The following is a 26,294-nucleotide window of genomic DNA, read 5'->3' as shown; positions in this document are numbered from 1 at the left end:
AGCAGTGAGCCACTCGTTTCTATTTCTTAACAAATTCTAGTTTTTTAATATACTCTTTTTAAGGGTTACTATATGCATTTGCTGTCGAGCTGAATATATATAAAATATTGGGTATTTTAATTTAAGAATTAAGAGAGAATTAATGTAATTGATTAAATATTTAATTCAATTAAATTAAACCTGATTAAAGTTTAGGCATTTTAAGAATTTCTGCTTGCTAGAGAAGGGTATTTCTTCCTTTTTTTCCTTGTCTTGGCCATTGCCTGCTGTTGACTTTGCCCCGGTCCACATGATGGTGGCATCTCTCACCTGGAGTGCTGCAAAATGGAGGTAGGAGTTGAAGGTGGATAAGAAGCATCTACCAGTTGTTTGCCTCTCTCTTTATTTGCGGCTCTTATTCCTTCACTTTTGGGCTTCGCTCTGTTGCCATAGCATACTTATGGGCGGCTGCTCCTGCTTTTACTTCGACTGCAGGTCCTGCAACTGCTGCTGATGCCGCTTGTTTCTTATGCTTGACCGGCACTGGCCTTGCATTACACTGAGCGAAAAGTGGGCTTTAAATTTGGTTACCAACAAGGAGGTTTGGAATAATATTGAAGCTAATTTTAAAAACATTTTTAAGGGAAGGTATCAAGACTTAGGCTCTGATATATTAATGTTTATTTCTTGTATCATTATTATAACTATCAAGAAACTCTAGTAGTATGTCTAACTTTCTCCTACATTTTTCTTAGAGTGCCTGCTGTGTTCAGGGTCCTGTGTTCTGTGTCCGTTGCACATGCCGATTGCTCCACTTTGACATGTTGCTGGTTGCCATCATGCCCCATGTTTCTGGCTCTCCTGCTGTTGCTGCCTCCTTTGGTGGCAAAATAACTTTGCTTATAAATTGTGGCATGTGTTTGTGCAGCGATGATGTTGCCGCTGCTGGTGCATTTTGCACAGCTCTCTGCTATCTTGCTACTTTGCATTCTTTGCTTCGCACTAACGAGCATGCGAAATGACAAAGCTGATGGGCGTGGCAGGACGCTGAGCTAGTGATGAATATTCAACAAGGAAAATATATTCCCAACGTATAATATTAGACCTTTGAAAGTATAGTATCGTTTCAAAGATCAACATTAAAAATAAAAAATAGACTCAACAACTTTCAAAATGTTTCATATTTAATTTTATTTCGCTTGGTGTCGATATAAACATCGAAATAATAGTAAAGTTTAAGCTGGAGCATCCTTGAGCATCTATATTCCTAGAGAATGTTTATTTTCTTTGCCTTATTTGATATTCAAAGTAGGATATATAGCCTTGTTTTTGGCCATCCCTAATCAGGACTCTGGTGGCAAATGAAGCAAGTGGCACTTTGTAGTATTAAAGCAAAGGAATTGTAAAAGGAGAAGGGAAAAAACATGCAACTTTAAATGCAAATTGCTCGGCGTGACGAGCGAGGAGGAGGAGAAGGAGCAGAAGTCCTACTCCAGGGAAGGCGAAATCAATAGGAGATTTTTCTATGTCAAAGTGAAGTGAAGCCTGGCTGACGACTGGCAGCTCCAGCTTCCAGCTCCTCCGTGGCGGAATCTTGAAACCCTTCGAGATGTGGCATTCGATGTCTCGATGTCCCCCGATGCTTTCCACATCTCCGTACGTATCTCTGGCTGTGACAGTGAATTAAAAATGCATACGCCTCACCCCCTCTTTTTCGTGGACGATATTCTCCCTCAGTTGCCTTTGATCCTGCCTTCGTTCAGCTTTAATCATCCGAAATGCTGTAACTCCCAGTCGAGTGGGTTTTTTGGTCTACCGCTTCATTTGCATAATTACAAATCATATTACAGCCTTTCCTCCACATTGTTCGTATACGCAATTTAATTTTATTTTCATGTTTGCAACAGCAGTTCGCACTGTCTGTTTTTTTGGACAGCAAAATATTTATATGGCATACAATTGAAAAAGTCAAACCAGACTGAACTGAACTGAACTGAACACTGTCGGGGGGCAAAAAGGCGTAACAACAATAATATTATATTTCACATGCTAGAGAAGTGGGAGGGAAAGCCGGGAAAACGACGCAACACAGACGGGGAGGGAAGGGTGAGTGGGGGGGAGTGGCGGGAAAAGTGGAAAAGCGACGTTTGAATGCTCTTTGATTGATTGGTAATTGAATTTGTGGGCAAATGCATTTAGAGGATTTATCGCCAGACAATCGCAGGCAGCCCTGATTGATGGCCCTGTGATCTTAGAAGTATTAGCTTTTATTTTTGCAAATTGCAAAATTTAATTAAATTGCATTTGCAAATTTTAAACAATTAAATTTCTAAAAGCTAACTCACTAAAGTAGTGAAGCTGGAGATATTGGGTTTTTGTTTGTAAAATGTAAACCTATTCTAACTTAAATTTTTTCCTTGGAATAAATAATATATATTTCCTAGTATTTATACTTTATTAATTACAAATCCCTTGAAGTCAAATTAAAACTAATAAGCATCATATAAATATAACTTGTTTCCTTTTTAATACAACTAAAAAAATACCTTGCTAAATCCATTACTTCCTCCTTTTTTTCATAATCACATAAATATCATATAATTGTTACCAGCTAAATGTTTATGTTTCCCGTATTTCACCCACACTCCTGTATTGTTTATAGCTATCTCCATTTTGTTTGTTTATGACTAGCTTTAATTATAAACACCATAAAAGCAACATAATTGTCAAAAACGAAATTGAACAGTCACAAATCAAGAGATTAAGCTTAACGTAAATACACAAACATCTTTGGCACTAGAAATAATGTTTTTATTTTGCCAAAACAGTTGATTTATTTAGTTATCTACTGAATTTAAATAGAAAATTGTGGCAATTTGGTTGCTTACTATAATTAATTTTTATGTTAAATGGTATCATTTATCAATTTAAATGCGTTACAAGTTATAATAACAGCATAAGGCTTAAAATAAATTAAATAGCCACAAATCACCAGCCTAAGCTCAATGTAAATTGTATACACTTTTATTAGGGAGAAATATTTAATATACAATTTTATTTAGTACAGATTATTATATGCTTTTAATTTATTTGGTTATTTGGTGACAAATCTTAAGCCTAATAAAAATGTCAGTTATTATTTAATAAAGATTAAATCAAATTGAACATTTTATTGAATATGATTTAATATGAGAATTGAAACTAAATTGTAGTTGTGTTAATTGTGGTTTCATTTTAATTTAATAAGCATGCATTTTATGTCTTTAAACTTGAAACTTGCATATTCCTTTCTTTGTAAATTAAATTCCCACAAATCATTTCCGACTGCCTGTCATAATCACAGAAACATCTTGAGCAGACAACTTGTCGTCTGCTATAATTATCCACAATCTGACTCAGATATTCATATATATATATATGCATATATATATTTGCATGTACCCCATCCTTGAGTTCCGGCTATTCCCCACTATTCCTGACCATTCAGCCACACCTGAGCCCCGGAGATCAGGGCCTTCATCCGTTCTCGTCGGAAGTGCTGGGCAGAGAAGTTTCGACCATTGGTAACAATTTCAATATTTCCACCGACAAATAAACAGCAAATGTAAATGGAAAATTCCCCAACAGCAGACTGCAGCAGCAGGGGGCAGCGGGAGGGGTGGAGGCTATGCAAAAAGGAAATTTATGCATATTTAATAACAACATGGCAAAAGAGGAACTGGAACAGGAACAAGGATATGGCGACGGATACGGAACGAGACGACGACCGGCTACAAAATACAAGGCATTTCTCACGCATAAATGCACCCGAACGAACGAGATGAGAAATTCAGATAGAGAGCGATTCAAAAAAGGGGGTTTTTTAGTACTAAAAAATGGGGACTGATGTGGGGATTCCAGGAGACAAATGGGGGGATGAGCAAAAAACACAGGATAAATGCAGGAGCAACAGGGGAACTGAAATATTTTAGCAAGCAAAAATAGTTTTCGCAAATAGTTGATAAGCGAACAAAAAAATATATATACCCAGAGCAAATATTGTATGTACATATACATATATTCATAAATTCTCATATTCAGATACAGTTGAACTTCCTTAAAATGAAAGTAGCAGAAGGAAATTCAATTTGTTAACAGCTGAACCCCATAACCCGAATCGATTTAGATATGCTGAATATAAATTTGGGTACCTAAGAGAGGTTAAACAATTTAAAGTCATAAGTTATATTTTCCTTAAAATTAGGTTGAAAGAAAAATGTTATATAAAAAATATATTCTTCTTAGGACTTTCTCCTATAATTTGAGCTCATTTGAATAATAATCGTAGAAGTTATCAGATAGTAAAATTGCAACCTTTTAAATAACTTGCTTAATGATTTATAATGATTTAATTTGGGTCTATTAAAGGAATATAAAAACTTCACAGTAATGTGGAAAATGCTCTATAATAATTTAATATTTTGTTTTTATAGAACTTTTAAAGAAAGTCTGAGCTATCGAAGTAAGACTGTACAAGAAATAACCAGAGAGTCAGCGAACTGGACGCTAATCAAACTTTTTAATATGCCATGCATGCAACGTGTGGCGACTTTTGTTTTGACACACACCGCAAGGGAGGAGGAGGCCAGAGGCCGGCATTATGAGATATATTTCATATATTTCACATGTGCATAATGCCCGAGTTATTAGATGAAAGATGTGCGGCAGAGACCAAGGCAGAACAGATTTAGTTCATATGTGTGCCTAGCTTCTCTTATGCTCCATCTGTGTTTTATGTGCTCGCCTTTCCAATGCAAAGGAATGCACTGGAATAAAAACTTTACCATAAAGATGGCTACAAATTTATAAGAATTTATTTAATATTATATTTAAAAATAATACAACAGAAAAGAACTCCTAAAACACCATAAACCAACCTTGGACCAACCTAGTTTTCATTTCTCTTTGCCATTTACTATTCAAATCTTTATTTATTAACATATATAGTTTTTCTAACAGTTTAAATAAGAAAATGCAGCCCTTTTGGATGAGGGAAAATCCACTGGGAGAAGCCTTTTCAATTCCGGGGAATAATGACAAAGCAACTGCCTCACTGCCTGGCGGAGTCAGGAGAAATGTGTGCTTTATGGGAGGTCAGCTAAAAATGCATCATCATGAAATGAAATCAAGTGCATTTATTTAGCTCTCAGCTCAGGGGGAAGTCCCGCCTTAAACAGCTGCCATGTGGGGCGGAAGGTGTGGAGAAGGCGTGGCAAGATGAATGATGCAGGCTAACGGCCGTATGTTACACAGTTTCGACTTCCATTTAGTTGCAAGCTTAAATACACACGGAACGGGGGCCAAAAAATGTTTGGCCTTTTGTTCGGTAAAGTCGAGGAGAGTTTTTGCAGTATTATTTTTTTTTGTATATACATTTTTTTATTATTTTTCATTCTTTATAAAGGAACTTTCAATGGCTGCTGCAAGGGAAGCGACTTTCTGCTTGATGGATGGACAGTTTGAAAGAAGTGAAATGTGGCTTAGGCCTTGAGCAGGTTCAAAAAAAGGAAGAAAAAGAACTGCAACTGAAGTGAGGAAAGCATAAAGGAACTTACTCAACAGCTTTTTGTGAGTTTCCTTAAAGAATCTGTGAATGGTAAGGAGTTGATCTTAAGGATCATTACCGGAAATTGTACAAGAAATATGTGAGTTAAGTTAGGAAAGAGTTTGAAAAAAATAAGATAAATTAAAGGAATCAGAAGACTTTTACTAAATAATAAACAAGTCTTTTTAAATTTCAGAAAAGGATTGATTAAAAGTGTTTAGTTAAGTGTATTTGTCTGTACTGAAAGTTAATTATTATTTAAATTAAAGTTGTGAAAAAGAACAGATATATCAGATTTAAACAACTAAAAACAAGTCCTATTCATCTGGAAATATAATTCTTAACCTTTTATTATTTTAACATATGTTTCAAACTACATTTTCTCTACATATTTTCCAAGTCCAATGTACCCCCCAAGACAATGTCATATTTTTCTTTTGCTTTTTTATTATATTTTTCAGTAAACTATTTCTCACGTTTCCTCTTTTGTGTTTGTCAGACATTTATCTCCAGTGACCCCTTCCTTTCCTCCTAAATGGTAAACAAAATTTTAGCCATTAACAAAATTAAATCAAGAATATTTTCATGAGACACAACGAGACTTGTGTAGGCATGTGTGAGCCATAAAATGTTTTTCACTGTCTCCGACTCTGGCTGGGAAAATGTGTGCTCTCATATTTTTCGACTGCCGTGTGGAGGAACATTTTCGGAGGAATTATGGAAGGAAAGCAGAAGGAAAATCTCTGACTCGACAGAAAATAAAAAAGCAAAAAGCACAATGAAAACGGTAGCTGAATGGCAAACAAGTGCAACTTTTAGACACATGCAGTAATAAATGAAACAAATTAATTAAAAGTGTGCAACGGGTCGGCTACGTAATAATGAAATGCGAATCAGCAAGGCAAACTTGCCGCTCATTCGCTCTCGTTACTATTTTTATTTTCCAGTTTTTCTTCTACTACTCTTGTGGCTGTTGGATGCATTGCTGTGCTCTTGAGGCTCTCTCTTGATAAATTATGCAGCCATCACCTTATTTAAAATGAAGATTAATTTAAGTACTGCCAAATGCTCCTGCTGTTAGCTCCTCCTTCTCAATCTTCTCGTATTTAGTTTGAGAAATTGTATTTTGTGTGTGTGGCGAGCCAACAAATAGCTGGAGGATGTGAAGATCCTGCCAGCGAGATTCGCAAATGGATGTGTGGATTCTGGGGGGACTTGGAGGAGTCTGGATGATATGCAAATCAGCTACTATACAATGGGAAACTTAAACTACTCCAGGAGCTGTTGTTGCCAGATCTTGATTATAAATTCCATTTATTAAAATGACAGTCGTCTTAAGACTGGTTTCAGTTGCCTGTTTTTGTTTTATTTTGTGGTGTCATTAGACTCCAAATGTAATAAATCAAATGCAGATTTAAATAATAGTAAAATTCTAGTCCATATGTGCTTATAAAATGTTTTGACCAGGTAGCTTATTATTTTTCTCACATGTGAGAAGTCTCAGAAAATTTAGAAAATACTATACTTGACGACTAATAAAATTTGACATTTTTCAGTCTGCCAAATCGAATAAAAATCGATTTATTTAGCAATATAAAATACTTTGACATCTTTAGCAAGTTGCGGCATCGCCTTAACCTTCCCTCCGTTTAAATAAGGATGCATTTTGCACCTGTCAAGCATGTTAAAACCCGTCATTTCACCCTCGCAAATCCGCGAATCCTGCCCATCATACGCTCAGCAAGTTGGCTCATCCCCGTGGAAATTGAATTCTCCATAAATACCACGAAAATCTTCCTGTGATGCTTTTCGTCTGGTTATATCCTACAGTTCTGGTTGTGTTTTTCATATGCTATATGAGGGGTGTTTAAGGGTATATTGGTTTTTTGGTTAAGGTAAGGTTTTTTGATGCTGTAAAGTATATATATTTAACAATTAATAAGATGTTTTAGCTGTTCTGAGATTTTGAATACCTCTTTAGCTCTTTTCCCTTACAGTTTAAAGAGTATAGATAATTGTTTGTTTAACTTATTAAATTAAACCTGATTCCTCCCTCCTATCCCTATATTATTCCCTATATACTATCCCCAAAATTATCCTCTATTTTGGGTTAATATAGGGTACTTGTTCTTTCCATACACTTTATCTGCACAAATCTTCCTTGTTGTCTGTCTGATAACTTGCCTCAGGCCGCGGCAGCTGCTGCACGGCGCAATGTCGCGTTTGTTGCGAGAGGTTTGCTGCGTTTGCTGCAGTTGCTCCAACCGTTCCTGCCGCTCCGTTTCGTTTCGTTTCGATTTTGGGGACATGCCACGGCCTATATAAATATGCATATGCTCCGCAAACATTTGCCAAGTTATCCCGCCCGCACCAATCGGTGATGGGATTCGGCTGCGAGTTCGAGTTCATACATATGCGGAATGGTATAGGGATGAGGAATGGAGGCTTAAGAGACACTGTGGCCCAACCGAAATTCATGCGAAAACTGCTGACATTTGTGGAAAATAAATGCAATGTCAGAAATATTGCACATTGCATGCAAATACGGGGCGAATGGTGGCGTCAGCCAGCATGATAAATATACAAATCCCAGTCAGCTCTTGCTGGTTAGACATCCGTTTAATTGAGTCAACACACAGCGGAGATTCTGGCAGAGATTCGCGGGTATCAGGAGGAGGAGGAGGAGCAGCAGGAGGAGGAACAGCAGGAGATGGATCTAGGAGGAGGTGAATCTAGGAAAAGGCTAGAGAAAGGGGGCGTCAAATTAACGCTGTCAACTTTTTGCAGCTTGCACAGAAAGCATTAAAAACTAATTTATGGATTTGCAAGCCAACTCCCGCGTTGATTTATGTACACTCAACGAAAACAAATGGCAGACAAAAGTTTTTTGGCTTAAATAAGTAGTCAAGAATGAAGTTTTTAACTTGTATTTAGTTTGTGGTAACTTCTTAGTTACTTATGAGTCTCAAAAATAATTAATTATAGCTAAGAGATCTAAGATTTCTTAGGTCATATCTCTTCTATTAATTAGAGCTTATCTAGGTTATCATAGGAGATTTCAAATTCCTTAAATACTCTCCTAAAATCCCACTTAATCATTTACTTTCTCCTCTAATTTCCGCCAAGTGTAAAAACCATAATAATCAGAATACTCACAGCACTTGGGTATCCTGCGGCACTTGGGGCACAGCATTAAGTTTGTTGCGAATGCAGCGCACAGTATGCTCCATGCAGGTGCATCCGGTTGGGCAGTAGATGGCCCGTGCTCCACCGGCCAACAGAAGCAAGCCGAGCAGCTGCAGCAGGAGCAGCAGCAACACTCGCGGAAAACGCATTTTCAACAACGATTTTTCTGCACGCACACCACACTTCCTACCAGATGGCTGTCAAATCAAGAACTGAATGTGTTCCTTCGCGGCGGCACAAAACTGGCCACGATGATAAGCACCGAACGCGGGCGGAAGTGAGAACCACTACTATACGCTTATCGTTGGTCACTGGTCACTGGTCACTGGCCACTCGGACGACGGCGTCTACTCGAATCACTAATCGCGAAACTGGGAACACTGCGCAAGTGCGCCTCACATATCGCCTTAAAGTCACACGGAGCTGCACAGAGAGAGAAAAATGGGTAAAGCTTTTCCCTCATTGATTTTAAATTGCAATAATTATATTTTAATTATATTTAGTAAGTGTACTATTCTATGTATTCGAATTTATTGAAATAATTTAAAAGTATAGTCAGTATTCTTGTCACGATTCTGTACTCTTCTTGTCATTCCAGATTATCGTTTAATTTTCTCTTCTATATTTTAAAAATAGAAGAAATCTACTTTCTGATTTCCAAATGTAGTTTTTTCTTCAACTGGTCTTATATAATTTAAATTATTAAAGAAATATATTATGTTAAATTTATTAAAAAAAGAAAATAAGTTTCCAATTAAATATTGAGAAGTTCTTAAAGTTCTTTATAAATATTCATAGTTTGTAATTAAAATCCACAATATTGAATGGTTTTTGAATAAAATAACAAAATTATAAAATTCAATATTATTTATATTAATTTTTAACTTTTCTATTCTTCAATTTCAAACAATTATTATTGCATTTGGTAAAAATTGCACAAGTATTTGATCAAGTTTTTTAAAGTGCACTGTATTTCTGACCTTTTTTTTAATATATATATTTTTTTTAAATATTGCTTTCTGTTTGTTGCCGCGTATATTTAGTTTTCTAACTTTGAGAGATTATTTTGCGATTCCGGGACTATTCCGTCCGGGAAACCGGGTAACCGAGTGAACTGCACGCGCCAAATGCAGGCAGTGATGACGTTTTGGCTTACTTAAGGCTATTTCTGGCATATTTGAGGAAGGAAAAGCTTAAAAAAGCTTTTTATAGCTTTGAGGGGGCGGTATGGGTATGGCGGTGCTAAACGGACCACTTTTCAAATAATTCTTGTGGCAAAACGACTAAAGTTAACTTAATAAATTAAAATGCATTTATTAAAACAACATTTGAACAATTTTCTTAAAATTTTCTATTAAAAAATATTTAGTGTCTTAGGAGTTATAGGGAATCCCCCAAGTACCCTTAATAAAAAGGTGGTTTGCGGTGTACATCCTACGTGTAGACAGAATAATCCGATATGAAAAATATATAAAGCATTCCGACATACTCACATAGCCTTTGTTTTAATTTTTTCTAGATTTTTTTTATTAAAAGAATAAGTAGTATTAGTTAAATAACGCAGTAGCCTTGCAGTGAAAATAGATTATAACTCAGTCAAAAATGCATTAATTTCCAATTGGAAAACTGTTCTGTGTCAGTATAAATTAGATTAACAAATCTGCATACTAAACTTAACATATAACAAATTTTAATTTTTTTTTTCAAAAATTTCGAAAATTTTAACGACGTTGCCCCTTATAAAATTGTCAAAAAATTGGTAAAAATTTTGTTTCTGCCAAACATGGCTAGATCGATTCGGCTTTCGATGCTGATCAAGAATATATATGATTTGTAGGGTCGGAAACGACTCCTTCACTGCATTTGACTAAAATTATAGTACCCTGGAAGAGTATAAATATACATATAAAAACACATATATGTATATTTTTGTACTACGTGTTTACTTTTTTTAATTAAAATAAATACATACAAATATACAATCTGTATATAATATATTATATAAAATATTTATTTAAATCTTTGTTACTATTCAAACAAGTTTTAAGCTTAAGAAGGTAACATGAAAATGGTCAAAAAACCTCAAATACAGTTTAGGCAAATACTAAAATTACCTTATATTTTAAGTCAAATTCACAAATCCTTAATATTCCTAACTGAATCGATAAATATTAACAATTTTCTTCTAAAATGTATACTCCTATAGCCAATACCGGACGAGCATCCGAAAGCCGAGCAAAACATCCGGAATCGGAATTGCCGTGTTGCCCATGCAGCGCAGCCAACGTAAGCAGAGGACTCTGGGAGAACTGGGAGACTCCAGCTGCTGCTGTTGCCATCGCCATCGCCATCGACGCCGCCTCCGCCTCCGCCGGATGCAGACTATGATAACATTTTCCTGAGGCTCTCGGCTCTCGGCTGAAGAGGTTCTCGATATTAGTTGGCCGTCAAACGGTGACTGGGGCAGCCTACGGTGAGGAGGCATAGATAGTTGCATCGAATGAATAGATTCCCTGCTCTATACTATATAATAGTCAAGGACGAACGACAGCCCCTTGTGTTGCACCGGCATTTTCGAATGTATTTTCAGTGCGCAAAGCGAGCGCAAAACAAAACACAACAAGCATACGCCACGTTGCACTTGCCAGCATCGAACATAGCATCAAATGCTTTGCCCCGGCTCATTTTTAATGCATGAAGAGGTGGAATCCAGCCCCTGGCTCGGAACACTCCATTTGTTTTTGCCCTCCCCCTACACCTACCCCTTCCCCTGAAGAGAGGGTGGTGTGTATCCAAAACTGCTCGCTTTAGCGTTCGGTGATAAGACGCGAAATCAAATTTAAAAGCTATCAATTTGATATTAGTTCGGGGACCAGGGAAGAACCCTTTGGGGGCAACGTTTGCAACGCGTGCCAGAATGCAGAAAATGCTGTAGTTTCCTTTTCTTATTTTTGGTTTCCCCACAGAGAAAAATGAGACCAATATTGGCCATCAATAAGTAAAAAAGAAGAAGTAGCTTGAGCTTAGTAAATACACTTTTAAGTAGCCTATTAAATAGTATACAAGGTATTTTCTTAGTATAATTATTATAAAGGTATATTAAGTAATGTTTTATGCTATATATGCTCTGAAAGATAATATACTAGAAAATTTTGTCAAGGCATACTTTTGATCAACGTTTCTTAAGCTTTCATTTATTTTTGAAACTAAACATTATATGCTTGTAAAAATACAAAGTATTGGAATAGCTTTTCCTTCAGTGCATCCTATTTGTTTTTTCTAGACATATGCTGCATGCGCAGCTCATAAAATTTCCCCCCTTTTTTGGGCTGCAGTTTTCATTTTGCCTCCTTTTTTTCGACAGCACTTTTTTGGTTAGCTGTCGAAGTTTTGAAATCAATTTGCAGATGATTTATTATGTTTTCCATAGGGGTAAATGGAGCAAAAGGAGCAATGCAACAAAGGGAGCAGCCAGGAGCTGATGAAGCGGTGGAAGCTGTGTGCATACGACATTGGAAAATGGCAAATGGGAGGCCACTACTGACGTTGATGAATGCCGCTGTGTATTGTTTTGCTGTCAATTCCGATCGAATTGCAGGTGAAGTGGAAAATTTGCAAGTTATGCGACAGTTTTATGCGCCATTTTGTTGATTGCAAGGCAAGAAAAGTGGAAATATATTCGCAAATTGATTGCCAGGCTTTGGGAAATAGGAAAAAAGCACTGGAGAAAATTGTCAGTTTTGTTTTTAAAGAAAACTAAGATTGAGAGATTGTTGCATCTTATATTATTTATTGCTTCGATTGTAAAATTAATCGTCTTTTAAGAATATATTAATATTAAATAAATATTATTAGAATATTGAAATAAATTAAAAGTTCCCGCTCTTTAAAATCAATGCTGCCAGTAAATTGTTTATAATGTTGATTGTCAGCACTTTTCCAGCTGACTTTCGATAGCTCTACGGAAAACTTTTTACAAGTTTTAGTAACAATAAATAATTTTTTTTATTATGTAATAATAATATATCATAAATAATAAATTAGTTATATTTACGTTACATCATTAAATTTAAATTATCTTAAAGAATATATCGATAGAAACATCCATGTAGTCAAAACAATTTCTAAACATTAATAGTATCGATAGTGCGTTGTCGGACAATAAACAGCTGTTTGTGTGACCATTTTCGCGCCTTTTCTTCAATTTCTTTGGTCACACCGGTTGTCAAGCGAAATATATTGCAATTTCGCTACTTCCTATATTACATTTTTTAACAAATAAACTGGAGAACGGCGATCGGGCGGCTTTGGCAAATAGTTCTGTGTGACTGTGTGATATCACCATCAATATCAATATCAAATAATTAAAGAATTGTGTTAGCGGCGCAAAGGGAATCGGTGGCAGCCTCCGCTAAATCTCCCCTTAACAACATGTTTAGAATATTTTGATGTCTTATTTGCTATGTCCAAGCGCGGCAATATTACCTACGTAAAACCGCAGGAACCCAGTTTCTTGGCCAAGTTGAAGGCGGAAATTGGCTACAAAGAGGGACCAACTGTCGACACCAAGGTGAGTTCTTGTGTGGCCCGCGAAACCCGTGGCCTTGTAATGCTAACTCCAGATTTTCCAATTTTAATCTACGTAGCGCCAGCGCTTGGAAGAGGACCCGGACCGGGAGGATTACGATTCCGACGAGGACGAACAGCGACCGGAGCGCGAGGACGAGCAGCCGCAGGTGGTGGTCCTCAGGCCCGGAGATCTATCCGCCGAAGAAGCCGCCAAAGGTGAAAACACATAAACATATATATATATCGTACCTATATAATACATACTTACACGCTTACACTCACACACAACAGACACACACCCGGACAGCTGTGCACGTGTGTGCGTAGGTAGGATGTTGTGTAGTTCGTGTCTTTCAGTTTAACTTTTCAGTCAGAATCGGTCGCTTCCACCTCTTCTGCCCTCGGTTACATACATATATATATATATTATATTATATACGTATATATATATATTAGAAGCTATATGTTTGTATGTAAAACGTGTGTTTGTGGCAGCGCGCGTGTGTTTGTGAATTTTTGCAATTGAAAAAAAGAAGGTGGAAATTTAAGCAAATATCGAAATCGGAATACAACAAAGATAGTACGAAAGATCCGGAATTTTGATTATAAAGTGTAGGTGTTTTTTTGGTTGTGTAAATATTAAGTGCTCTTTCTGCCGTTTTGGATAAAGCGTAGGCGTTTTTGGAGTTTTTTTTTCGTCTGGAAATGTTTGGTTATCATTAAGGAGAGGAGTATGAGGGATCCCAGTCTTTTCCACGTGAAAAAAGATAGATAAAAGTGAAAAACTACGAAGTTTAGATCGTTTAATATTCAAATTCAGATAATATAAGCCTTTGTTGTCTAGATATATCTTAAAGATATTAATTTTATTGAAATTCGAAGCTGCAAAAGAAAGATACAACTTTATTGTAATCCCTGAGAAGAGTTTATGTGCAATTTTTGAGGTTTAAAAAAGTGCAAATCAAATTTCTATCCTTTGTTTAACAAAAACTATACTTTTTTTGAGAGTTTCTTGTAAAGGACTTGCATTTTTCAACTCCGCCAAGGGCGGCGGTTGCCTGGTGTTGCCATGACAATCCAGACCACACTCCTGCCCTGAAGAATCCCTCTTTTTGCCCAGCGGAGCACCCCTTACACACACACACACACAGCTAGGCCAGCTCACACACAGACGGCGGCGATGAGGCATACACACTGACATTTTCATTGGGGGCTCCGCTGCTCCGCTAAAGCATAGCATGTGATGAAAATCGTTGGCAAAGCGGGCAGAGCGATAAAGCAGCCGGCAAAGAAGTTAACAACAGCAGCTGCCGCCGCTCGCTTTGTCCCCGTCTCCCCTTCGTTGCTCTTCTTCTTCAGCTGCTGCTGTTGCTTGTGCTTCCTCTTTCTGCTATTCCCTGCTTCCCGTGGCCCGCCGGCGCTCCCCCGCTTCGAGCAGCGCAGAAAATCGGGTGAAAACGTGTGCAAGAACGAACGGATGAAGGAGGCAGCCAAAGCGGAGAGACAATGATGAACGAAGCAGGCGAGCAAAGAGAAAAAGCCAAAGTGGCTTGACGACGTGGTGGTGGCGTCGGCGGAGGAGGAAAGGAAGAAGGGGTCAGGAGGTGAGGCGGTAGCGGAGGAGGAGCACTGCGGGGGCGGGTTGCGAATTAGTAGGTGGAGCAGCGGCAGCAGGAGGAGGAGGAACGGGGGCAATGAATTGGCCAGGGCCAGAGAAAAACATCTTGTGGACGAAAGAAGAAGAGGCGGGAGGCGAGCTTGCATGGAAGGTGTAAGTGGGCGGTTGTATCTTCCGATTTTTCCGCCTTGCCCTTTGCCATGCTGCAATTTCATAAAACCCAGATACATTTTCCGATCGAAATTAGGCAATTCGAAGATAAATTTAATGGCATTGCAATTATTTTAGTTAAGATACATATATCTTAAAACTCATATTTTGTTATTACAAAGGAATCTATGAGTAAATACATATTGAACTATGGAAACGATCCTAACTCTTTTTTAAAAAGGTTATTACAAAATTTTAAATAGGTTTTCTCAAATAGATATTTTGACAGTTCAACAATTTGCTTGTTTTTAAATAAAATATAAAAAAATAATGAAAATAAACGAAATAACTAGCCCTGTACTTGTATATTTTTAGAACTTGCCGAGAAACGAGCGGATCTGACTAAACCGATTGTCTTCAAGCAGCGTGTCAAGCAGCCCAACATTGAGGCCAATAAATCCGAATCTAAACCCAGCAAAAAGTCCGGAGGTACATCGGAGAATTCCGGGAAGAAATCAAAGAGCAAAAAATCCAAGTCCGCAGCCGCAACCAGTAAGCTCTCCTTCAACGAGGACGAAGAGGACGAGGCAGGAGAGGATTAGAGATTGGAGCTAGTAATCCATCTTCAGATTCCAGCTTCCCAAGTCAAACCTTCGGCGAATGATTAAGGTGAGGAAACGCTCCAGATAGAAACTGTAAACGCTTGCTAGCCAAGATTGGGGGCTTCTATATTGTGTTGCTATGTTAGTTATGTAGCTTAAGAATCGAGTTTGCATATGGATATCAGTCAGAATTACGCATCCGTCATGTTATTCAACAATAATGCTTTAGATGAGATTGAGTTGGGAGGTTCGAGATAATATTACAATTTTAAATATGCAGAATCTTTTAACATATCATATTTATTGTTTGAAGTTAGTCTAGTCTTTTCAGATACAATCTTTTTGGAGAACTTGCAAAAATGGGATAGGATATAAATAGGGATCCAAAACCTTTTCGTAAAGTTCAATTCAAATAACACATTTAAAGTTTTGGGATTTTTAATTAATTTAAAAAATAACTGATAATAATTTACTTCTAAATCGGAAAAGGTCATGTGTATGTATACCATTAAAGTGTGACGATAGTTTGTCGTCTTTAACGGTGGGTTTCGGCCGGGTGTTATTGTAAACCATAACCCATAACCTATGCATCGCACTATGCCAGTTGATGATCACGGGGGTGAGATGAGATGAATTTAGATGTAGATGTGGATGGAAAATGAAAATGCGCCACAAGCGGGTTACTTTCAAATTTTGTACTTGCATATAGTCCAAATCGCACACAAACACCAACACATATACAGCCGTACATACGCTACATACATACATATTTAGTTGTATGTATACATATAGGTAGGTATGTACGATTTTATATGCCTTTGGCCATGGGTGCGAAAGAGAAGTAACGTAATCTGAAATAAGTTGGAGGAAGAAGAAGCATCAGCAAAAGTATACAGTTTAAGACGCTCTAGTATATGTGTGTGTGCGTGTGCGGGATGGGGGGCTAGAATATTGGAGCTGCAATTATATTTGCCCCAAACACATTTCATTAGCCGCCTTTCGCGCGCTTTCGTTTGAATTTCTGCACATGCGAAAACGCATAAATCCATCAAGTAAACCGGCGACAAGCAATGCCGTTTCAGTTTTGTTTTGTTCATTTCCTTCGTGGCGCGCGTACAATTGTCAAATGTTGTTTTCCCTCCCATTCCACGCCATTCCGTCTCCCATTCACATGGCCCATGCACACACACACAAGCGCGCATGCACACCGACGCACACACGAACTCATGCACGCGCCATGCTTTTCACACGGCCATTCGCTATTTTAGAGAGCGCGCTGCTCTCTGCTTAGCCGGCAAGTGTAGCGGCTCCAGCTGTAAATATAATTAAACATAAATCTACATTTTAAATGTATAAATAAAATTCGTGGAACTTGCCTTGGTGATTGCCAGCGACTTATCGATGTCCGATAGACCGATAGGTCGGCCATGCAACCATGCGCGCGCCCGGCTGTTCGTTGCAACTCTGTTTTTGCTTTTTCCGCCTCACACATTTCCAGTTTTTGCCTTGTCCGCCGTTCGTTCGCTCGTCTCTTTCGGCGTTCTTTCCACTCTTATTTTTTCCCCGCAAGCCAACAACCCCACGAAAAATTGTGCATTTTCTCTGGTTTTTGTGCAAAAACGATCCCTGATTTGTTGTTTTCGCGTTTTGTTTACTGTGATCGAAGGATAGTGCAAAAGGGAAGCTGAGCAAAACAACAACCTGCCTGAGTGTTCGAGGCGAAAATGTAAATGTAAGTGGCGGCGGTAAAAACAGAAGGCTGAATTTCATTAAATCGAAAATGTTTCGCAAAGTACGATTGGATATATCAATAAAAACCTATTAAATATATATGTAATGAGGAGATCCAAGCCAACATAGAAGCAGAAAAACGCACACACACAAACATAAGCGCCGCACACAGACAAAACACTAGCGCAAAAACACGCTCCTGTACCAAAAACGTACAAAAACAATGCAACAACAACAAAAAGTACTCCACCATGCCGCAACAACAACAAGAACTAAAAGCTAAAGCCAAACGTCGTCGTCATCCGTCCCATACCGACCCGCCCCCCGACCACCCTCTTCCTCACCGACCGCGTTGTATATATAGATTGTATATATATTTATATATGTATGTATGTATGTGCAAGCGGTGTGTTTTTGTGTGTTTGTGTGTGTGCGCCTTCGCTTTGGTAAATATGTATGTCTGTATGTATGTCAATCGTTTTGTTCGGTAACTGTTCGTTCGTACATACAGATGGACATAGATATATGTACATACTTACATATAAAAAAACATACTTTGTTGTACATATGTATATAAGTATGTAGCTATGTTTGTTTATGCCAAAGTATATATTACATATACATATTTGTATGCAAATAATACATTGTAACTCCCGAATGCCATTCCATGCTATGTAGATTATTATTTTTTCTGCCAGTGTACTGGCTTATTTACATATTTACATACATACATTCATTACATATTAAATTGTATTTTAGTTTTAATCCAATATGGCAGCCATTTTGTATCAATCCATTCTTTGAACTCCCCGCGCTCGGCGCCCCGCTCTCCAGCTATCTTTTACTTTTTTCCTCTGTCTCCGCTGCTTCCTCTTCTCCACCGTCTCTTAGTGCTCTTCCTCTTCTCTGGTTTCTTCCTCTTCTTGCTTCCCTTCCTACCGCCTTTTATTTTATTATAATTTTTGTTGTAATATGTTCGAAGCAAGAATAAGAATGGTTTTTAATTCACCTAGATTTTTGCACATTTTTTTCGGTGATTGTTTAATTTTTATTTTCGCCTTTGCCTTCGCCTCACATTTAGCCTTCCCCGCTTCTCCCTTCCCTTCACCCACCGTTCCGTTCTGCAGTCTTAGCTCTTTTTATATATATATATATATATATTTTCACTCTTTGCCCGTTGCGCTTTGTGCTGCTCATTCGTTGCTCTTTGCTACTTTAGTTTTCTTTAACGTGCCAATTTTTCCGGTTGGTCTAAAGAAGCCCCCGTTATAATTTGACAGATTTCTTGCCAAGATCCCTTTAGTAACCAACTATCTATCTGTTAATTCCTTTTCAGAAACAAAAACATCTGGAAGATACACCGACTTGGACACATTCCACGGTACGCAGAACGACGGACACTGATTGCAAATGACTGAAGTCGATGTCGCTTTGCCGGAGGGCGTGGCCGAGCCCACAACGAAGCTTGCCAGCGCATCAAACTCGCCACAGCCAGAGCCAGAGCCGGAACCACAGCCCCAAACCAAGTCCCCGCAGCCAGCTGAGAAGGAGGTGGTGGAGGTGGAGAAGGAGCAGCCAGAAAAGCTGAAATCTGCTGACCAGCAACTGGATGGCAACAAGGAGAAGTTGGAAGAGCTGGATAAAAGTATCGAGGTCCCCGCCGTTGCCGCCGCCAAAGAAGACGAGGTTACGGACATTACTGAGGCCTTGCCAAAGGCTCCGGCGCCCGAGGAGCTAACAGAAGAAGATGACGAAGAGGAGGACTTGGATGGCGAGGATTCACAGATAACCAGCACCAGCTCCAAAGAGCCCAAGCTCAACGAAGATGAGTTGGAGGAGGAAGTAGAAGAGGAGGAGGCCACTACTAATGGCGATCATGAACCCGAAGCCGAGGATGAAGATGAGGCCGAGAAAATAGGCAGCACGGCTGAGAATAGTTGCGAGGCCGAGGATCCGCTGGGAGCGGCCACTGTTGAGGAGGTGAATCTGCTTAGCACCAAGAAAGCAAGTCTGCAGGAGGGCGAGAGCGAAGAAGATGGCCTGATAGACGACGAAGAAGAGGAGCTGGATCTGTCGGCGAAAAAAGCCAATGGCTTTGCCAAGCAGAAGGAGAACGGCCAGGCCAGTGCGTCAGAGGTTAGCGGCGTAGTTAACCTGGACGACGATGATAGCGATGAGGAAATGGAGGATCTCACGGCACATAAGGTGCCGGCCAAGCCCATAGAGATGGCTGCCAAGCCGTCAGCCACTATCAACCACAACAACAGCGGCAATGAGTCCTCAGACGATGCTGTGCTCATCGCCTCAGATTCTGAACCGGAGACATCTGCCCCGTTGCCACAGCCTCAGGTGCCTGCAAAGAAGCTATCGCCCGTGGTGGCAGCAGTAGCGCGTCAAGGCCACACCCCCGCCCCCAGAAGACGATGACGACGACGATGACTGCGTCGTGATCGAGGACGACACACCTCCAAGTATTTCGCCCAGCATAGGCAAGCGCAAGAGCGAACTGGACGAGCTGCAGATGCAGCCCAGCCACAAGAGGCAGCGCAGCTCGACGCCTTCGGGCCTGGGGCAGCTGACCATCAAGGATGCCCGGTCTCTGATGCCGCACGATGGAAGTACGTCGGTATCCGGAGCGAGTGGAGGTCCACGGGACTCTGTCTACCCGGTGACCATCACGAATGCCGTGACGGGAGCGGCCACCAATCTTGGCATTGTGCCTCCCAAGCTAGTGCCCATGTCTACAATGAACTCCAGTCCTGTGCAGCAGATAAATCCACCAACGTTATCGCTAACGGGCCTCCCCAGCATGACAAACAATGCCAACCTGCTGCCCGGTCTCACCGACGATATGTTCGTGCTAGAGGCGCCCTCCTTCATTGTGCCCTACATCTACGAGAAGCCGCCGCATGAGAACATCTGCGAGGTGGTCAAGGCCATCGAGACCAAGTATGAGCTTACTGCCGAGGATCTGGCCGAGGCGGACAAGGGTGATGAATTCGACATGATGACTGAGCAGAACAAGGAAGACAAGCCGGCGGAACAAGGCGGGAAGGCAGGCGGAAAGAAGAAAAAGAAGCGCGGCGATGACGAGTCGTGGTCAGAACAGTCCGATGATGATGACGACGATGACGATGACGACGATTCCGAATCGGGCGTGCGCACCAAGGTGCTGATAAAAGAGGCCAACGATGACCTGACAGCGCTAAAGGGAGCCATCAAGCCAGCCGCTGCTCTGGCGGCCACCGGTGGAGTGACCAGCACCACGGCGGGCAGTAAACCCGGACAGGAAAATTACTTTGAGAGTCCGCTTGGCAAGTTCTTTATGGACATCGGTGTTGGCCTCGTCCAGGAGTACGTGCAGTCGGATCTGTTGCGGCTGCAGAAGCGCAAGATGCGCAAGGCTCAGGTGGGGTCCAAGGAGTTCGAGATGGCCATCAATGCGCTGTCGGGAAATCTGCAGGCTTCCAAGACGAAAAACGCACCCTTCAAGTTCAGAATGAAGCGCTGCGAGTTCTGCAACTTCAAGTCGGAATCTGCTATGGCGATGGCCAATCACTACGAGACGCCGCACATGAACGGTGTGCTCTACAAGTGCAATTTCTGCACATTCGAGATCCGGAACGCCACGGAGATTGTTTACCATATGGAGGCGGTGCACAATATTAAGGCGCGCCTGATAAAGCCACTGCCCTACCATCAATGTCCCAACTGCGGCTTCGAGGATAATGGCAAAGCGAAACTGGCGCGCCATCAGCCGGTCTGTGCCAAGAAGTTCCGTCCGGAACTTAACTTGGCGCCTCCAAACGATTGGGAAGCACCGGCCAAGATACCGCGCATCAAACCACGTCACGGTCTCGTCGGAACCGCTACCGCCTATCAGGTAAGCGTTTTCGCGTTGATTAAATCCTCTGTAGATTTCTAATCCATATCCTCATTTATCTTTCAGGCCATGGCTGCACAGGCGGCGGCGCAAAAGGCCGCTCTGGCCAATATCCAGCAACAGCAGGCGGCGGCTCAGGCCAGGAATCTTCAGGCGGCCGCCCTAGCTGCCCAAAACGCAGCAAAGATGCGGCAACGTGCACCCCAGCCGCCCAAGCAGAACATGGTGCGGAATCCGGCTCCTGTCCGCGGTGGCGGCAATTCAATCAACGCAGGCTTGTCGCTGCCCAACTATCAGCTGGCAGCCGGACAACTTGTCCAGGTAAGTCATCATTGCCTATTCTTTGATTCAATATATTAATATTTTTCACCTATTTCCCTCCAGCAGGCATCCAAGAAACCGATGGCCGGTCAGCCCAGCATCTCGATAACGCCATTACCTCGACAGAGCTCGGTAGGAGCCGCGGGAGCGGGCGGAGCGTCGTCCAGCAAGGTGCCACCGGCAGCGGCAGGAATGAAGCCTGGCCAGAGTCCCAGCGGGAACAACAAGGCGCAGTTTGTCATTTGCGAAATCTGCGATGGTTACATCAAGGATCTGGAGCAGCTGCGCAATCACATGCAATGGATGCACAAAGTGAAGGTACAGCTGAGTTTCCATTTCCTCCGATATTCCCTTTGCTAAACAGATCTCTTTCTCTGCGCACAGATACATCCCAAGATGATCTACAACAGGCCGCCATTGAACTGTCAAAAGTGTCAATTCCGGTTCTTTACGGATCAGGGCTTGGAGCGTCACTTACTGGGTTCACACGGCTTGGTCACAAGCTCCATGCAGGAGGCGGCCAACAAGGGCAAGGATGCCGGCCGGTGTCCAGTGTGTGGAAGGGTGAGTGCTAAACTTGATGGCCCCGGAAGGTTATGTCTAATACGTATTTCCGTCTATCCTACAGATGTACCAATGGAAGCTGCTAAATCATGTTTCGCGCGATCACCACATGACCCTGAAACCCGCACACCTGTCCTACAAATGTACCGTCTGCACGGCCACCTTTGGCATGTACAAACAGTTTGAGACGCACGTATACACGGCCCATAGTACGGTGGCCCGGAAGGCAATGGATAGCAAGAAGAATAGTTCGCAATCGTCAAGTGGATCGGGATCCGGGGCTGGAATATCGTCGCGCAGTTCGTTGGGAGCGGCCAATGACTCGCTACTGAAGCCGCTAAAGATCAACGATGAGATCACGATCATACCGCAACCCGCATCGAAGCCACGCATCACAAATATGGAGAGTCATGTCATAGGTACGTGATTTGTGGGAGGATTTTTGGTTTGGGGTTACTTTTTGGAGGTTTGTGAAGTCTTTAAATGTTGGCTAATGCTTTTAAAAATTTATAATAAGGAGTAGATTCGTTGACTTTGGTGACTTAAAAGTATTTTTTAAAGGATTCGATGTGTTAAAGCAAACTTCATCCTCAAATCAAACCTTAACCAAAAATCTTTATATATTTCTAGAGAAAATTCGAATCTCACCTTTTGCTTTTACCTTACAGATTAAAGAAGCGTGCTTGTTGGATTCATCAACCAAAAAACTAATCTCGCAAAAAGTTTGCAGCATTGACAGCGAGCGCGCGCTTTAACATTTAGTTTCGTTTGTAAGCCGAACTGTGACCTTGCCGCGCCCAAGGTCGCGTCCATTTTACTTCAGTAAGTCGAATTGTATAAAGAGAAACCGAGAAAAAGAGAACCGGAGTAGGAGGAGCTGTGAGGGAATAATAATCCCTGGCTTGCGGTTTAATCACTAACACACTAGCTACAGGATACACGATAAAAGATAATGCTAAACAGAATACGGATAATAGAGAGAGAGAAATACTAGTTACGGATTTTAGTTACATACCGGAGTGGAGTGTGCACATAAGTTGAAGTTGTAGCTACTACTAAAATATACTACCGCATACACACAACATATTATATATACATATATTTAAAGCTATATTTAAATGCATTAATTTGAAGGAAGCCGCCAGAGAGCCGCGCATCGTCTGCATGATGACTATGTAAATTAGTTAAAAACTAAAGCTATTTATACGACAAAAAAGAAACTAACGCGTACGAGTACGAGTGTATCCAGCAAATGTGTGTTGCAGTATGTGTATATACATTTTGAAACAGAAAACAAGAACCTTATGTGTGCTTCGCGCCCTCGCCTCCAGAATCTTGTAGAGATTAAACGAGATCGAGATAGTTAAGTGCAACTGGATGGACACTGATCTGAGAGACGACAGAGACGTTCGACATTTTAATTTTTGTGTACAAGTTTACCCCCTATATTTATATATTATTACACATTATCGATTAATATTAAAGTATATATCATCTATTAGCGCTTAAGGAAAACCCCCATGTACTACAGTTATAAAGAAAAACCACACACACACACACACACACACAAACAAAAGTGAAAAATGAGAAAAATTAAAAACCTAGTTAATATATAAAAGCAAAGTTCGTGTGTCGTCGTGATCTTCCGGGCGGGCAAGCCTCCCTCTTTTTAGGTTCTGGAACAACTCGCATCCCATCCAACCATCTCCATCCATCATCCGCCGACGTCAGAGGTGAGAAGTGCTCAGGGAATGCTTTTAGCAGTCACATGATGGGAACCACCTCGCACCACCCCGATGACCAGATAACACCAGTTGGACGGGAAGGCGGAGCAGAAAGAAAGAACGCCAGCTCATTTACCTAGCACTAATGCGAAATTTATTTTTACTCTAACAAAATAGAAAAAGTGAAATTCCAACCGTGTGACGGTGGGAGAGTTGTGACCAAGGTGATCTCTTGTCCTCGTCCAGTCTTGTCTAGCACTGTAGGTACTCTGAAGTATGTGTATGTGAAGCCATTAAAACTAAGTAGATCTAGGGCATATGTAACATTGGCTTGTATGGGAGAGCAACGCACTGCATCACGGTAAGCTTTTGTGGATGAGAAGATTTACGAACGAGCGACCAACCGACCTAGTCCTCGGACTCTGCCTGGGCCACCTCGTTATCCGTGGGCGGATTGACGGGCAGTGCCTGGCCAATTTGCGACGAGGGTGGGAACAGCTGAGCCGCATGCGTCAGCTTGCCCAATGCATCCTGGTCGAGAATCTGTGGCTTGTCGGCGGCACTGGTATTGGACTTGCTCAGCTGATAGAAGGCCGTGTCGCTGTGGGTAATGTTCACAATGCTTCCGGTCAGCGGCAGCGTCTCCAACAGTTCCTGGGGGCTACTGAAAGCTCCAAGATTCACGGGCGCAATACCAGTGAGCACCTGGCCGGTGACATTCGTCTGGATGGGCAGCGGTATATTGCCCAGGTCAATGTGACTCTTGTTGCTGTGCGTGTCGTAGAAGGTGAGGTCAACGCGTTCCTGACTCTCGAAACTAGTGTCGTTCTCGCCCACTTCCGTCAGGATGCCGATCTCATAGACCACTGCCTTGACCACATACCTGAAGAAGGTGAGTTTAATAATTTATAATTAATTTTAGATACTTCTCCATCAAGTCTAAATTTTATGAATACTATTTACAAGTTAATAATACCTTTTCTTACGAAATTGAAGTTTGTCTAAATAATATGTATATATATTTTATTTAATGAATATATAAGATAGTTAATTAACACCTTTTAAGTTGAGATATCAAAAAAGATTAATCATTAGGTCTAAAAATGTGCAAATTAATTTGTTTTTAAACGGCTTTCTCTTAGTATATATTCATTATATTGATATTTTCTATTACGATTTTTAAATAATTATGAAATACAACTTAAGAATTTAATTATATCTCAACTAATTTTGGTTTATCCCATCTCATCAGATTTCCCCAAAAATATACTTACAGATTCTTTGGGGTATCGTTAACACTGGCCCGCAGCTCCTCGATCGTTTGGTTGTCGATGCCGGAGCTGACATCCAGAACGGGCAGGGAGCAGCCAATGGCCAGCAGCATGCCGAGCACAGCGGCTCCAAACACAGCCTGGTGGACCTGCATCTTGTCTAGATAAAATGAATAACGGCCTGCTGTAGCCTGTGTAGCTCGATGATGCTCTGGCTCTAGCTCTGCGCTCTGGGGGATAGTGGCTCCGGTGCCTTGCTTGACTTTCGCGCGTTTAAAGTTAATTAGTGCAGATCCGAGCGCTTTTATAGCAAAACGGAGCAGCAGCAGCATCGACGGATGAGCTTCGGACCGGGAGACTTTGCGAGGCGCGATTCCGCGTAATTATCGACAACTGTTAATTGCCCGACAGGTTTGCCACTCTGCTGCTCCGGCGGGGCTCTAAAGTCTCGCATCTCCATCAACTCGTAGTTTCTAGGCACCGTCGTCCGGACTTGGCTTCCGTTTCGAACTGGTTGGATGATGCTGGAGCGGGGTGTACGGCTGCGAAGCTGCTGCGATATTGTTTTCAGACTCTAATTAATTGTGCTCGTTTCGGAGCGTGTCCCAGGGACTGTCCCGAATCGGATTGCCATAGGCCATTGGCAAGGGCTGACTACGCAAATCTCAAATTGGTGCCAAAACAGCCTGGCCCAAAAATAAGTCCATAAACATTGCACCTCCCGATGACGCACTCGCCGGGATTTGCATGTGGCCTGGGACACGCGCCTGTCTGCGGGTACTAATATTACGCATACGCCCCGGCTGACGTACACAATGATGCTAAATCTCAGAGCAGAGAGAGAGTTAACATATTCACAAGTAAAGCTTCCTTGAATTTTTTCATAGTATACTTTATACTTTTGACATTACGTATACGCCCAGTGTGTCACTGACTGAGAAATTCAGGAGAGAAATCCAGACTAACCTCTACAAGTATTATTCTTAAATAGTTCCAGTAAGATCTGCCTAAATATCTCTCCAACCAGAAGTTAAAATTCAAGACTTTAAATTTCGCTGACTCACAACTGAAATTAGTGCCCTAATATTTTGAGATATTGCGCACATACCCCG

At 41.0% G+C, this 26,294-nt stretch overlaps 4 protein-coding genes and 2 long non-coding RNA genes across 6 annotated transcripts in view; 2 read left to right on the top strand and 4 right to left on the bottom strand.

Annotated features, from left to right (window-relative positions):
• The window catches only part of Pxn (Peroxidasin), a 37,573-nt gene extending 27,672 nt beyond the window's left edge, over positions 1-9,901 (bottom strand). Inside the window, exons 1-2 of the mRNA XM_020958731.2 lie at positions 9,766-9,901; positions 8,720-9,172 (exon numbers count right to left, since the gene is read on the bottom strand). Coding sequence (XP_020814390.2) covers positions 8,720-8,898 — 179 coding nt within the window. The 5' untranslated portion in view covers positions 8,899-9,172; positions 9,766-9,901. The remainder of the gene's footprint in view (positions 1-8,719; positions 9,173-9,765) is intronic.
• Positions 9,902-12,804: 2,903 nt separating this feature from the next.
• Positions 12,805-15,755, top strand: LOC110188802 (uncharacterized protein KIAA1143 homolog). The gene is made up of 3 exons (XM_020958677.2): positions 12,805-13,319; positions 13,396-13,534; positions 15,462-15,755. The coding sequence occupies exons 1-3, from the start codon at positions 13,212-13,214 to the stop codon at positions 15,686-15,688; spliced, it is 474 nt and encodes a 157-aa protein (XP_020814336.2). The 5' UTR covers positions 12,805-13,211; the 3' UTR covers positions 15,689-15,755.
• Positions 15,166-17,117, bottom strand: LOC147644205 (uncharacterized). Its single transcript, XR_015270914.1, has 2 exons — positions 17,065-17,117; positions 15,166-17,001 (listed from the first exon to the last, which is right to left on the bottom strand). It is a non-coding gene; the product is annotated as an uncharacterized LOC147644205 (long non-coding RNA).
• A 953-nt stretch (positions 17,118-18,070) lies between these two features.
• Positions 18,071-18,544, bottom strand: LOC147644204 (uncharacterized). Its single transcript, XR_015270915.1, has 2 exons — positions 18,429-18,544; positions 18,071-18,361 (listed from the first exon to the last, which is right to left on the bottom strand). It is a non-coding gene; the product is annotated as an uncharacterized LOC147644204 (long non-coding RNA).
• A 285-nt stretch (positions 18,545-18,829) lies between these two features.
• On the top strand, positions 18,830-23,810 carry MEP-1 (zinc finger protein MEP-1). Its single transcript, XM_020958674.2, is given in 7 exon segments — positions 18,830-19,810; positions 19,812-21,302; positions 21,369-21,623; positions 21,687-21,941; positions 22,008-22,187; positions 22,252-22,606; positions 22,856-23,810. Coding segments are annotated over 7 exon segments (3,522 nt in total). The 3' UTR covers positions 22,861-23,810.
• A 232-nt stretch (positions 23,811-24,042) lies between these two features.
• On the bottom strand, positions 24,043-25,480 carry LOC110188851 (uncharacterized). Its single transcript, XM_020958757.2, has 2 exons — positions 25,186-25,480; positions 24,043-24,794 (listed from the first exon to the last, which is right to left on the bottom strand). Exons 1-2 carry the CDS (start codon positions 25,335-25,337, stop codon positions 24,320-24,322), a joined length of 627 nt encoding a protein of 208 aa, XP_020814416.1. The 5' UTR covers positions 25,338-25,480; the 3' UTR covers positions 24,043-24,319.
• Between the last annotated feature and the right edge of the window lie 814 nt (positions 25,481-26,294).

This window comes from Drosophila serrata, unplaced genomic scaffold (genome assembly GCF_035046125.1).
Source record: "Drosophila serrata isolate PLE 108 unplaced genomic scaffold, ASM3504612v1 contig_217, whole genome shotgun sequence".
NCBI classification, from domain to species: Eukaryota; Metazoa; Arthropoda; class Insecta; order Diptera; family Drosophilidae; genus Drosophila; species Drosophila serrata.
Note: the sequence above shows the minus strand (reverse complement) of the source record. Positions and strands in the feature narration are given on the sequence as shown.